Below are 13,250 nucleotides of genomic sequence, written 5' to 3'. Positions count from 1 at the left end.
TTACTTCAAACTCTTGGATTTTTAATCAAGAAGACAACTAAGCAACTTGTACTAACCCTGATTATAATATACTACATCTTGACTTTAAATAATTGATAAGTAAAGTTTTTATTTTATTAATTATGAATTAGGAATATTCAATATAAGATAATTGTAATATAATATTAAAATCTTCCTTAACCTTGGATCCCTTATACATTCATTTATATGAGGGCCAGAGAGAATACTAAACATGACGATGACCTTATTCTATTTCTGAACTAATTCAATGTATTTAAAAATGATTATTTTGCATCTGAATCCTGATGCCAATTAGGTTAATCACGATCCAGTTTTCTTCGTGTTTGTGCTTTAACATTCATTTTTGGTCTTCCTATTGACCATGCTTTCAACTCTGCAATTTCAACAGCTTCAGTACCGTTGTTGAAAGCATACAAGTGAGCATTTTTCCCCAGTGCAAGAGTTGGGTAAACCCTGGACGTTATACATGTTTTTCCTCCAGAAGCAAAACTTTCGACCACTGAATTATCAATCTGCAGTAGAAACAATAGAACAAAAAATTTCAACCACTGAATTATCAAACTCATCATCCACCCAGAAACTAGGGATCATGGATCAAGAAAAGAATACACAAAGGGCTTGATATTGATAAGACTCATGGGGAAAGAGTCCACGTATGAAAAGACCACTGGATCCTAAACCTTGCACCTACTAACGAATTACCAGATGTCTATAAAAATAAAAATAAAAACTGGCAACAGGAAATGCTACATGAACTTACTTACAGATAAGCAAGTGGAGACAATAAAAGGATTGCAGCTTTACTGTATACTTGTATAACATCAAAAACTCGCAACTTGTAGCACTTTAATCTAACTTCTCAAGAAGAACGGAGAAAGTGCTCAGTGCTGGATCCATAGAGATGGATATGAATGGTGCTACTAAACAGTAATATGTCCATGGAACTAAGATGGAGAAAGTGCTTGTTGTTGCCAATAGGCAATAACAGCAGCTTGGTTAAGGCTATTATGAACTTTTTATGCAGTTACAATTGAGAGGTCCGAAATATTACAGATAAATGCCGTAATCCAGCCAAATACTTTATCAACAAAAGTAGAAAATATGCTGTTAGAAGTAAAAAGAGGTAGTAGATGGCATAATTAGGACATGGTTACAAAAGTATTTTTCCTTCTTGGTTCTGTCACCAGTACTCAAATAGGTTTAAACAGAGATACTGGCTTTAATTTTGGCTTTGGTTTCAAACTAAATCTTGGTTTAATTATTGTTCCTATTAACAGTGGAAAACAACCACACGAAACAAAGAAGAATACAACTATATTTTATTTCAATGCTACTTAATAAATACTGTAATTAAAACCATACCAAGCTCCTCAAAGAAAGCTTTCCATCACTCAAATCTGCATCTACAAAAGCTCCATAAGACCGTTTTGTAACTCCTGGTTTTAGAGAAGACCTGATTTTATACCAAGATTGCCAAAAATACAAGTCAGCTGGTGATTCTACATTTTGTTAGCATACATAGGAGAGTATCTCATGAGTATCAAAAACAAAGTTAAGCTAACCTTACACCGCCAGAGCACATAAGTACTGTATACTTGTCTTGAGCTTTAAAAACTCTAAAGACGACTGTTGTGTATTCCATCAAATTTTTAGAAGCCAATGCTAACAATCCGAAAGGTCCAACCCCACCTTGAACAGTAGCATCCTTCTTACCACAGAGTGCTTCAGCGTCAACCCAAGTAGGGTCAAACAACTCTGCCTTCTCCAAACTAGGCAAATGGAATGTAACTTCAACATCGGCCTATGGAGTAGAAATATAAAATAGTATAAAGTGAAAGCTCAAAATCGAGACTGCATAAACGCTATCTGTACTCTAAAATATAATTCTTCGTATTTGCATACCTGTGAAGCTGTTATTCCTTTAACTTCGGAAAGAATTCCCTTGGTGAGAGATATATTTGTCATGGCAACTTCTTCTCTTCTCAAACTTTTGAGTTCTTCAACCGGCCATTGTAGAAGTTGTTTTTCGTTTTTATCAAGCCATAAAGTTCTCGGAACTGACTGCAAATATGAAGTGATGATAAGGCATCAAATGCAAGCCAGCATTTAGCTACACTATATAGATCTGAAAACTGTATATCTTTAATAAACCACCTGAATGCCAGCCCATCCTTCAGCAATATCGTCTTCTTTGGTATCGGACTCGAGAACCCATCCCCACAGGATCCTCCTCTTTTTCGATGCATCAAAAAATGATTTAGATGCATAGAAGTTTCCATAGTCATACCTTAATCCCGTCGAATCATCAACAGATGTATTGTCAGGTATATACTGATCCTTACTCAAAAGATAGTGACCAACCGTATAGTGATCAGCGGTCTTCTCACCAAGACTCACTTTTAAAACATGTTTGATTCGGTCTCCACTTGCAGATGTGTCTAAACCTTCTTTTCCTGTTAGTGATACAGGAAAGAAATCCGGACACTCCCACATACCAGTTTGAGCAGAATGTAGTGGATATTGGACCTTAACCCATTTAACGAAATCTTTACTTTTATACAGTAATGCCATTCCTGTTTTGTTACCGCTCTCATTTCCAACTACCAATCTCCAGTACCCATCTTTGCCCAACCAAGCAGTTGTCGGGTCTCGAAATGAGGCAGCATTAATCCCATTGATTGGCTCTATCAAGGGGTTGTAGTCAGGTTTCGTCCATTCTTCTAGGAAAGGATCTGATAAGTTCTTTGGTACTGCAATGTTCTGCACTTGTCGATTCTCTGTATCAATGCCTGTGTAGAATATCACAGGTTTATTTCCCTGGAGGATAGTTGCAGAACCCGACCAACAACCATTGATATCGAATGGAGCTGAAGGATAGATTGCGGGATTAAGAGGGAGCCAATTGATCATGTCCTTTGATACAGAATGCCCCCACACAATGTTTCCCCATACAGCACCTTCGGGGTTGTACTGGTAGAACAGATGGTAGGTACCATTATAGTACATTGGGCCTGTTTTAAATCAGATAATACGAGATTAAATTGGAAAAATGCAACTTGAGGATTAAACCATTAAAAAGGTCTAGATTAACCTAAAGAAATGTAGGATGAACTCTTACCATTTGGGTCTGTTTGTTGTTGCAGGTATCAGAGTGCCATTCAAGCAAGAAACTAACGTTAGACACTAAGCAATTGAAGAAACATAATAATAATATATTATGCAGTGAGAGCAGTCTAACACACTATCAAAAGAAAAAGAAAAAGAAAAAAAAAGGAGATCAGTCCATAGAAAGTTTTGTTCTTGCATACAGCTGAAGCTCAAACCGGGACCCTGCTAGCTTAAAACTGATGAATTTACGATTCCAGTCCCATTGTTGCACTAAACCAACCATCAATAACTAAAATCCGAATGAGATGAGCTGCAAACAATTTTCTACCATCATCCACCAACAAACCATGAAGATCTACCCTATTTATAAATCTCAGACACATTCTTTTCTAACAAACATAGCTGTAATAAAGTATACCCCAAGTGCCACAACCACCATGCGATTTATTACGCTACTATCACTATCAACATATTTGAATTACTCTGCTAGTTTATTACATCCGATTAATACCCCAAAAGCAACAAATCCACAAGTAATAGTGGTCCATGGTACCACAACCCAGCAGTAACCGCAGCAAAACCACCTAACTGACCGGTACGAAATCATTCCAAGGACCAACAAATAATCTTTTCCTAAACAACGCAGTTGAGGCCGCGGTACAACCAGTTAAAGTAGTAGTAACAGCAGTTCTAGATCTACAGATAGCATTCCACTGCACATCATAAATTCCACTTTGCCACAAGTTTTTAGGATCATAACAAAGGGTTAGATTCATACCAACCAAACCAAATAACATAAAAGCACCCAAAACAACTGATGGAGCACTATGGCAGCCTATTAAGGAAACAGAGCTACATGTGTGAACAATTTCTATTATAAATCAGCAACATCCCCATCCATATAAACAACACCAGAACTCGTTAAAATTCTAAATCAATAACCCGAAACCAAATAAGATATTCCAATGAATCAGTTCTTAATGGGCTAACCCCAACCATCAAAGCCACTGAAATCAGTATCTGGGGGCATCACCACCGGAATATGTAAGTGGGGATTTTAAATTAGGAAAATTAAGGAGCATGAAACTAATAAAGGTCCCCAGATGTTGGGATTTACAGATCTGAATGGAAAACAACAAACTAAATTAATAATGCTAATCACTAAATAGTTCACTACATAATCTATCACAGAAAAAAAGCTAACTTACAGTAGCTCATTTAGGATTTCATACTAAAGCACATGTAACTCAAAACAAGAACTTAAACAAGAAATAAGAACTTACCATTCATCCAATTTTTCTGAGGTTGAAAGTGATAACCTGTTCTGTAAAGACTCCAAGCATTAGATTTGTTAGTAGCCTGAATTTCTGATAGTACTTTGTTAGATGCCTGAACCCCATTGACTAAAAGGCTAAACCATAATGGAACCAGTAGCAACGGAACAAGCATTTCTAGAATCTCCATAACCAATGAACCTTAAAACAGAAAAACTAAAGAAAAAGATATTTGAAGAAGAATTATTATATTCAAAGAAACCACAGCTAACATTTACTAATCGACACCCCCCTGCAATCAATCGGTCCAACCAAACCTGTACCAGTCCAGTGACTCGAAGACTTTCTTTCAAAGATGCAAGACTTGAAAAGACTTGATACGGCAAATAAAAGTAAAAAGTAAAACTCAAGAGAATAAATAAGTTTACTGTAAATAAAATATTCTAAAGGTGAATTACTTTATTTCCAATTGACACTACATGTAACATCCTTATGTACTCGTATGGACAATTTTGACAAGGAACCATCGGACAACATGATGGATATTATTCTCCTGAAACAAAATCCTACTCATTGCTCACTCAAACTAGAGGACTAATTTTTCTTCAATTCATTGAGGGACTATTCATTGACCATGCTTTTAACTTCCCAATCTTTACCGCTTGAGTTCCATTGTTGAAAACATACAAATGAGCATTATTTCCAATAGCCAGTGTTGGATAAGCCCTTGATAAGATGCATGTTTTTCCTCCAGCACCAAAACTCTCTACGACTGAATTATCGATCTGCAACCAAACATCATATATATTAGAAGAAAGAATGTAAATTTTAGAACTAAAAATATTATTATTTGAAACACAATATATTTAACAATTAAAGTATATAGAGATTAAAAGTCTTACCAAGCTTCTCAAGGAAAGCTTTCCATTACTAATATCAACATCTACGAAACCTCCGTAAGATGGCTTGTACATCTTATCATGTGTTAAAGAAGACCTGCAGTAATTTGATGGAGAAAAGAAACAAAATCAGCTTTCTTTAGTTGAAGAAAGTATTCAAATCAAAAGAGTCCATCTTATTAACGTACCTAATACCACCAGAGCACATAAGCACTTTATGTTTGTCATTTGATTTGAAGACCCTAAAAAATACCGCAGTATACTCTTGTAAGTCACTTGACGCCAGTGTTAGCAATCCAAAAGGTCCGATGCCACCCGAGACACTAGCATCTTTTTCGCCGCAAAGTCTTTCAGCATCAACCCATTTAGGATCAAATGGTTCAGCATGTTCCAAACTTGGTATACGGAATGTAATTTCAACATCAGCCTGTAAAATGCAAATTCACTCAAGTGAATAGATACATCATAATTCAAAGCGGAGCAAATGTTTATGACATCGTATTTAGATCTTACAAATAGCATACCTGAGCAGGAGTAATTCCTTCAATCTCAATGAGACTTCCCTTATGAAGAGGTATCTTGGTCATCTCCACTCGACCGTGACCGCTTCGTTGATTAACCTCTTCAATAGGCCATTGTAAGAGTTGTTTTTCATTTCTATCAAGCCACACTGTCCTCGGAATTGCCTATAGTGAAAAAATAAAATTACTTAAAAAATAAACGGAAATGAAATCTTCAGACCATATCTTTAGTTCTAGAGAAGAGGATAATTACCTGAACCCCAGCCCAGCCTTTAGCAATTTGATCATCTGGAGTTCGATCGGATTCGTTAGCCCATCCCCACAAGATTCTTCTATTCTTTGACGGATCGAAAAACGACTTGGATGCATAGAAATTTCCATAATCATACCTTAACCCTGTACTATCATCAACTGAAGTGTTGTCTGGTACATATCGATCTTTGCTAGTAAAATATTGACCAAGAGTGTAATATTCGAACCTTGTAAGATCAAGGCTCACTTTCAGCACATGTTTAACACCATCACCAACCGATGAAGTGTCTAATCCTTGTTTCCCATTCAGCGACACTGGATAAAAATCTGGGCACTCCCACATACCAGTAGTAGCAGAAGAATGTAACAAATGTTTGGCTTTAGTCCAATGAATAAAATCCTTGCTTCTATACAACACCGCGGTTCCTCTCATATCTCTCTTGCTACCAACTACTAATCTCCAGTGCCCATCTTTACTCCACCATGCAGTTGTGGGATCTCGAAACGCACTCGCATTCACACCAATGCTTGGTTTGATTATTGGGTTGTAATCAGGCTTCACCCATTCTCTTAAGAATGGGTCAGACAAGTTCTTCGGCACTGCAATGTTTTGTACTTGTCTCTCGTCTGGATCAATACCAGTGTAAAGTATAACAGGTTTGTTGCCAGGAAGTATAGTTGCAGAACCTGACCAGCACCCATTTATGTCAAATGGTTTGGAAGGGGCAATTGCATGTTCAAGGGAAAACCAGTTTATCAAATCAGTGGATACTGAGTGTGCCCATACAATATTCCCCCACACAGCACCTTTGGGATTATACTGGTAGAAAAGATGATAAACGCCTTTATAATACATTGGGCCTGTTAAAAAACCATAGCATGGGTAAAACACTTAACTATAATGAAATAAAATAAACGATCGACGTCTAATACAAATCAAGATAAAGAATGTAATAGCATACCATTTGGATCTGTTTGATAGTTTGATGCAGAGATTCATGTGCCATGCAAAAAAGCAAGAAAAAAACATATGGTTAGCTGAACATAAATGAAAATCTAGCATGCACAAATAGGAAAATAAACCAATATATTGCTCGAATTGTATTCAAAATCAGTTTTGAAAGACTTAGCCAAAATCCCATCAAGAATTCCAGTAGCCAAAACTGAAATGTAGTAGGGACTAAAAAAAAAATTGTACCAGAATTATTTATTTTTGATAACACAATCCCAGCTATTTATTTATTTTTGGAATAATGAGATTGACAATAAAAAAAATGTTAGATTGTTAAAACTATGCTATATTAATGCTGAAATCTGTTCAGCTTACAAATCACTGAACAGTATAAACCAAAAATGGAAGAAAAAAAAAACCTCTGATGTCTAAACAATCCTAGTCAAACTCGATGTATCTCTAGTCAATCCAGTCAAAAAAAAATTAATACTAAAAAGTAAAAAGGAACATGTGCTTAAGAAGGAAACAAACGACATGTATGCAGTAAAAATCCATTGCCCCCGTTCCTGGAAATCCTTAATTGTATGCGAAAAAAAGATATCGTTTCCAAAAATCAGTGATACTGCTTATCTTTTGAATGATAAAAATACTAAAAACATGATATTAACACAGATAAGACTAATTAAATCAGATTTAGAAGGAACTGCATACCGTTGATCCAGTTTTTGGGAGGTTGGAAGTGAAAACCAGTTCTTAGATGTCCTAGTTTCACCGGTGCTTTCACTGCCACAAGTGATTGAAAATGTGGATATATTTTATGTAATGCTTCAACACTGAGATTGAAACATAAGAAAAGAAGAGTAAACCAACAAATGAACTTCGCCATTGTTTTTGATGATGATTTATGCGGATACTTGTTTTCTTGAAAGATGGATGAAAGCTTGAGAATGAATGTATGTATTTATAGAGATACTAGACAAGTTTTCCGCATATATATTGACTTTACTCGATAATAACAAGGAAAGAAATATTATCTAGGTTTTATCTATAAATTAGGCAATACAGCGTATCTTGATATGTGACCGTAGTTATATCACTCAATTGCATTGCATGGGATGTAGCTGTACGGTGTCATAATGATGATTTAGATAAGCACACATTAATTACGGTAATTACTCCTCTGTGTAATCCTCAAATGAAAGAGCTTGCCAAATGTATGAAATAAATTTACCAAATTAACAAATGTGAGATTTATTAGGTGGAATACTTATCCAAAGTTTCAAATCTAGTAACTAATTCTTTTCCAAGTTAGTTTTTTTTCTTTTTGAAAAAGTTTTCCAAATTAGCTAGAATTACGTTTCCACAGGGATACCTGGAAATCCCACAATTAATGTTAATCAAGTTTTTTGAGAAATCTTATAGGGCTTGAAAATGGGACTGGGAGCTGGTTTGTTTAAAAAGCCCAATTCCTAAATTTTATTAAACCCAATACACTTAGACGCACTCATAAGACATTGCCAAAATGGGATAGTATTCTTTCAGTCATTCCATCCAAAGAATTGCAAAGAATTAAAATTTATTCAACAGCATATCAAAATGCATTACAATATCATTACTTAAAGAAGAAAGATGGTCGACACCATGAAGTTATTTTCTCTAAGGTTTGGGTGCAAGACCAGTCTTGATAGCGTGAATTGTAGCAACATCAGTTTTGAAAGACTTGGCCAAAATCCCATCAGGGATTCCAGAAGCGAAAACCGAACTAGGAACTGAAACTGTACCAGCATTTGCACTGCCAAAAGCAGAAACTGCAATGGAATAAGCTTGGGGATCAACATTTTGCTGATAATGAACAAGTCCTTTCGGGAACACAAAGAGATCACCACTTTGAAGTGTTTGAGTAAAAAGTTTATTAGCGGTGTCGATAAATCCAACTTCAAGAGTACCACTGTTAATTGTTGTTGAAGATGTTTGAATGCGAATCAAGTAACAAAAACAAAAATGTCAGAATTTTACTCTTATAAAGCTGAAATACCAATATGATGAAACTAAACTGCAAATGATTATAAGCACTAAATGAGAAAGCAGAAGAGCTTATCGTTAATCCAGTTTTTTGGGGACTGAAAGTGATAACCTGTTCTGTTAATTCCTAACCCGTCTGATGATCCAGTTTCTGACATGACTTGGTTAAATGCTCAGACAGTTCCTTATGAGATTCAGACTTTGTAAACTCTCAGAATAGAACTAAGGAAGAAACATAGAAAATATAAAAGAAGTACAGGAGATAGGAAATTACCAGGTATATTACTAGTTCAAACAATTCTAAATAATTAAGAGGACAACTAAGCAAGCAACTTTGTGCTGATTATAATATACAATGACTCTTGACTTGAAGAAATTTGTAATATTTAAATCTTTCATTAATCTTGCCTCCACTTTACATTCATCCCCTCTGTAACTTTCAGTGTGAGAGATGCTGATGCGGATAGCATACCAGCTCCCACTACCAGATCCATATGATGGTGACCATACTTGCAGCACCATCAATGGCATCAGCAGTATTCTTCCCTTAGTGCAAGAATTATATAGACCCTCGACATTGTTAATAGTATTTGGGAAAATTCAGAAGGGAAAAGAAAAACTGAAACAGGAGGGGGCAGATAGCCAGAAACTGGAATCTATATGTTAACTGTGTTCACATGTGAAAAACGGGAAAACAATAGAGGATGCCAATATTTGCAGTACGGAAGACATTCAGCATCACTCTAAATTTCTATTGCAAGAATACAGTAACATGGACTGATTTTCCCAGAGTTGTAACTCCTCCTCTAATGATAATTGACCTTATGTTTAAGCTGCGAACAACGAACTTATCTCATGGCCAAGATTCATTTTAGGTGTCTGCATTGTCCATGCATTTAGTCTCTTAATCTCAACAGTCTCAGTACCGTTGTTGAAAGCGTATAAATGAGCTTCCTTTCCTACTGCCAAAGTTGGATAGACTCTAGTCGTGATACATGTTTTTCCACCAGCACCAAAGCTTTCTACTACTGTATGATCAATCTGCAATCGAATTGAACAAATTTAAGTAGAAATAGTTTGTTCCTCTCACTCTAAAACAACAAAGGAAGATAGATTTTTTTTACCAAGCTTCTCAGAGAAATTTCACCATCAATCAAGTCAACATCCACAAAAGCCCCAGATGAGGGTTTATCTAATTCTGCTTTTAATGATGACCTGGTACCACCAGAACACATAAGCACAACAGGCTTGTCTAGAGCTTTGAAAACCCTGAAGAATACTGCTGTGTATTCATCTAAGTCCTTAGAAGCTAGAGTTAACAACCCAAACGGTCCAATGCCACCTTGAACAGTAGCATCCTTCCTTCCGCAGAGCTGTTGGGCGTCATTCCATGAAGGATCAAATGATTCTGCACTTTCTAAACTTGGTAAACGAAATCTAACTTCGATATCAGCCTGTGAATATTCAGAATCATAGTCATAAAAATATGGCTACTAAGTTTAACACATTGCTCTTAAATTGATTCTAACTCGGAATACCTATGCAGCTGTTATTCCTTGAACTTCAAATAGACTTCCTTTGGTGAGAGGTGTCTTTTTCAACTTCACTTCGTTTGTTCTTAAAGTTTCGAGCTCTTCGATTGGCCACTGTAGAAGTTGTTTTCCATTTCTATCCAGCCACAGTGTCCTTGGAATTGCCTACAATACAAGATTGGTTAAAACTACTAGTATTAGCAATATCATTTACAGAAGAATCAGCTATTCTATCATATTAAATAATTATCACTGATATAAACAAACCTGAATGCCAGCTAGGGCTGTTCATGGTCGGTTTTGGTTCGGTTTCTAGCCAAACCAAAACCGAAACCAATATTATTGGTTTCTAAAAATCTAAACCAAACCAATCCATTAACCATTGGTTCGGTTTCCAAATGGTTCCAGTTGGTTTCGGTTTGTCCCAGTGGTTTTTGGTTAACCAATAATTATGTCAAACCAAAAAAAAAATACAAATTTACAGATAAAAAAATCGTAGTTGCCGATTATTGGTTTACACAAATATACAGACAAAAAAAAATCAAGAATAGTATTTAAAGCTTACTCTAATTCTAGAGATCAAATGAAGATATATATATATCTTAATTTATATATTGACAAATAAAAAGAAGGAAGACGGGAAGAAAAAAAGTCGAATAGCAGCAGCTGTAGTTGGGGGTGGGGTGGAGAAGGGAGGTGGCTGAGAGAAGAGAAGGAGAAGAGAAAGAGGGAGAGTATCATAATGAAATATTAGATTTAGGGTTTCTATTTATCCTCTAAATTAATGGGTAGAATCTAATACTTTTAAATCGACGGTAGAAATTAAGTTTAAAAATTAATCGGTTCCCCAATGGTTTTTGGTTCGGTTTTCAGGTCAAACCAAAACCAAACCAGTAATGTCGGTTTTTCAACATTTTTACCAAACCAATCCAAATCTAAATGGTTTGGTTCGGTTTCTTGCTTATTGGTCTGGTTCGGTCGGTTTCCAATGGTTAACCGACACCATGTTCAGCCCTAATGCCAGCCCATCCTTTAGCAAAATCATCTGCTGCAGAATCGGATTCGTTAACCCACGCCCACAATATCCTTCTGTTTTTCGCCTCATCGAAGAATGTTTTAGACGCATAGAATTTCCCGTAATCAAATTTCAGTCCTGTAGTTGTTGAATAATGGTTACCTGGAGTGTTATCAGGTACATACTCATCCTTGTTCAGATAGTAATCCCCAACTGTGTAGAAATCTGACCATGTTCTTTGAACACTCACCTTTAAGATGTACTTAACATTGGCTCCACTCGCAGAAGTGTCTAATCCTTTTTTACCTTTCAGTGGCACAGGAAAGAAATCTGGACATTCCCAAATACCAGTATCTGGTGCAGAATGGAAGTTATTTTCAGATGCTGTCCATGTCATGAAATCTTTACTTCTAAACAACAACGCCGTCCCCAGATTACTTCTCTCACTCCCAACTAGAATTCTCCAATACCCATCTTTACCTAACCATGCAGTTGTCGGATCCCGGAACGAAGTTCCGTTAATGCCATTGGGTGGCAAAATCAATGGATTTTTGTCTAGCTTTTTCCATTCTACAAGTAAGGGATCCGATGAATTCTTTGGCACAGCAATGTTCTGAACTTGTACATTATTTATATCTATGCCAGTATAAAGCATCACCGGCTTGTTACCAGGGAGGATAGTGGCAGAACCTGACCAGCACCCATTGACATCAAATGAATCCGTAGGGGCCATTGCAACATCAAGGCGAAACCAGTTGACCATATCTTTTGATACAGAATGGCCCCAGACTATATCACTTGCCCATGCAGCAGCTTTAGGATTGTATTGGTAGAAAAGATGGTAGATTCCATTATAATACATTGGTCCTGTTGCAGATCATGAGAGTTCTTTTAAGAACACCATTGTAACTCTAAGTAACTAAACAACAAAGATTTCTCATGTATGTGTAAGAGCTAAGACTGGCTTACCATTTGGGTCTGGTGAATTGTTGTTGGAGAGGTTTGAATGCCATCCAAGTAAGAAGCATGAAACAATGTTAAAATAGTACTTCAGTTGATAACACATAGCAAGATTGGTAACAATGAGCAAGAAAACATAAAACAGTACTAGTTGAGATAATAATAATGGAACTGCTAGCAAGGGCTAAAACTTTCAATCCCATTTTATGTTAATGCTTGTGAAACACCAAAATTCCACGGGGTATGATCGCCGTTTATCTCCGAGAAATAAATGACGGAGGTCCGGGATTAGATTAAGTTGAAATGCTGATTATATATGATTAGTTAAGTTGAAAAACTAATCAAAACAAATGATGATATGTACAATCAAGTGAGAAGTGAGAACTTACCATTGATCCAGTTCTTGGGAGACTGAAAGTGATAGCCTGTTCTGTTAACTCCAACCCCATCCAATCCAGTTTCTGATATGTCGTTGTTAAATGCTCGAACCCCATAGTTGCTTATGAGAGTACAGCATAAGAAGATGAAAATCATTTTAATCAAATGAACAGAACTTTCTAAAATCGCCATCAGTTACAATCAAATCTAAGAACAGAGAGTAAGGAAGAAACGTAAAAAAGAAGAAGAAAACGAGATGATGATGATGATAAAAAGCCAACACCAGGCTTTTTTACTTCAAACTCTTGGATTTTTA

At 36.2% G+C, this 13,250-nt stretch overlaps 2 protein-coding genes and 1 pseudogene across 2 annotated transcripts; all 3 read right to left on the bottom strand.

Annotated features, from left to right (window-relative positions):
• Positions 1–92: 92 nt before the first annotated feature.
• Positions 93–4,624, bottom strand: LOC113323471 (beta-fructofuranosidase, insoluble isoenzyme 1-like). Its single transcript, XM_026571789.1, has 7 exons — positions 4,413–4,624; positions 3,140–3,148; positions 2,176–3,032; positions 1,924–2,082; positions 1,584–1,822; positions 1,384–1,474; positions 93–533 (listed from the first exon to the last, which is right to left on the bottom strand). The coding sequence occupies exons 1-7, from the start codon at positions 4,591–4,593 to the stop codon at positions 318–320; spliced, it is 1,752 nt and encodes a 583-aa protein (XP_026427574.1). The 5' UTR covers positions 4,594–4,624; the 3' UTR covers positions 93–317.
• A 218-nt stretch (positions 4,625–4,842) lies between these two features.
• On the bottom strand, positions 4,843–7,967 carry LOC113323014 (beta-fructofuranosidase, insoluble isoenzyme 1-like). Its single transcript, XM_026571244.1, has 7 exons — positions 7,739–7,967; positions 7,038–7,046; positions 6,077–6,936; positions 5,827–5,988; positions 5,491–5,729; positions 5,306–5,399; positions 4,843–5,188 (listed from the first exon to the last, which is right to left on the bottom strand). Exons 1-7 carry the CDS (start codon positions 7,911–7,913, stop codon positions 5,009–5,011), a joined length of 1,719 nt encoding a protein of 572 aa, XP_026427029.1. The 5' UTR covers positions 7,914–7,967; the 3' UTR covers positions 4,843–5,008.
• A 1,426-nt stretch (positions 7,968–9,393) lies between these two features.
• On the bottom strand, positions 9,394–13,210 carry LOC113323603 (annotated as a pseudogene).
• Positions 13,211–13,250: the final 40 nt, after the last annotated feature.

Source organism: Papaver somniferum, chromosome 11 (genome assembly GCF_003573695.1).
Source record: "Papaver somniferum cultivar HN1 chromosome 11, ASM357369v1, whole genome shotgun sequence".
NCBI classification, from domain to species: Eukaryota; Viridiplantae; Streptophyta; class Magnoliopsida; order Ranunculales; family Papaveraceae; genus Papaver; species Papaver somniferum.
This window is presented reverse-complemented; position numbering and strand designations above follow the sequence as displayed.

Coding starts and splice junctions, on each gene's coding strand:
- LOC113323471 (XM_026571789.1), bottom strand. CDS start 4,593: ATGGAGATTCTAGAAATGCTTGTTCCGTTGCTACTGGTTCCATTATGG. Junction 2,083..2,175: donor AAGGATGGGCTGGCATTCAG/GTGGTTTATTAA, acceptor TCATATTTGCAG/TCAGTTCCGAGAACTTTATG. Junction 1,475..1,583: donor ATGTGCTCTGGCGGTGTAAG/GTTAGCTTAACT, acceptor GTATAAAATCAG/GTCTTCTCTAAAACCAGGAG.
- LOC113323014 (XM_026571244.1), bottom strand. CDS start 7,913: ATGGCGAAGTTCATTTGTTGGTTTACTCTTCTTTTCTTATGTTTCAAT. Junction 5,989..6,076: donor AAGGCTGGGCTGGGGTTCAG/GTAATTATCCTC, acceptor TTTTCACTATAG/GCAATTCCGAGGACAGTGTG. Junction 5,400..5,490: donor ATGTGCTCTGGTGGTATTAG/GTACGTTAATAA, acceptor AAATTACTGCAG/GTCTTCTTTAACACATGATA.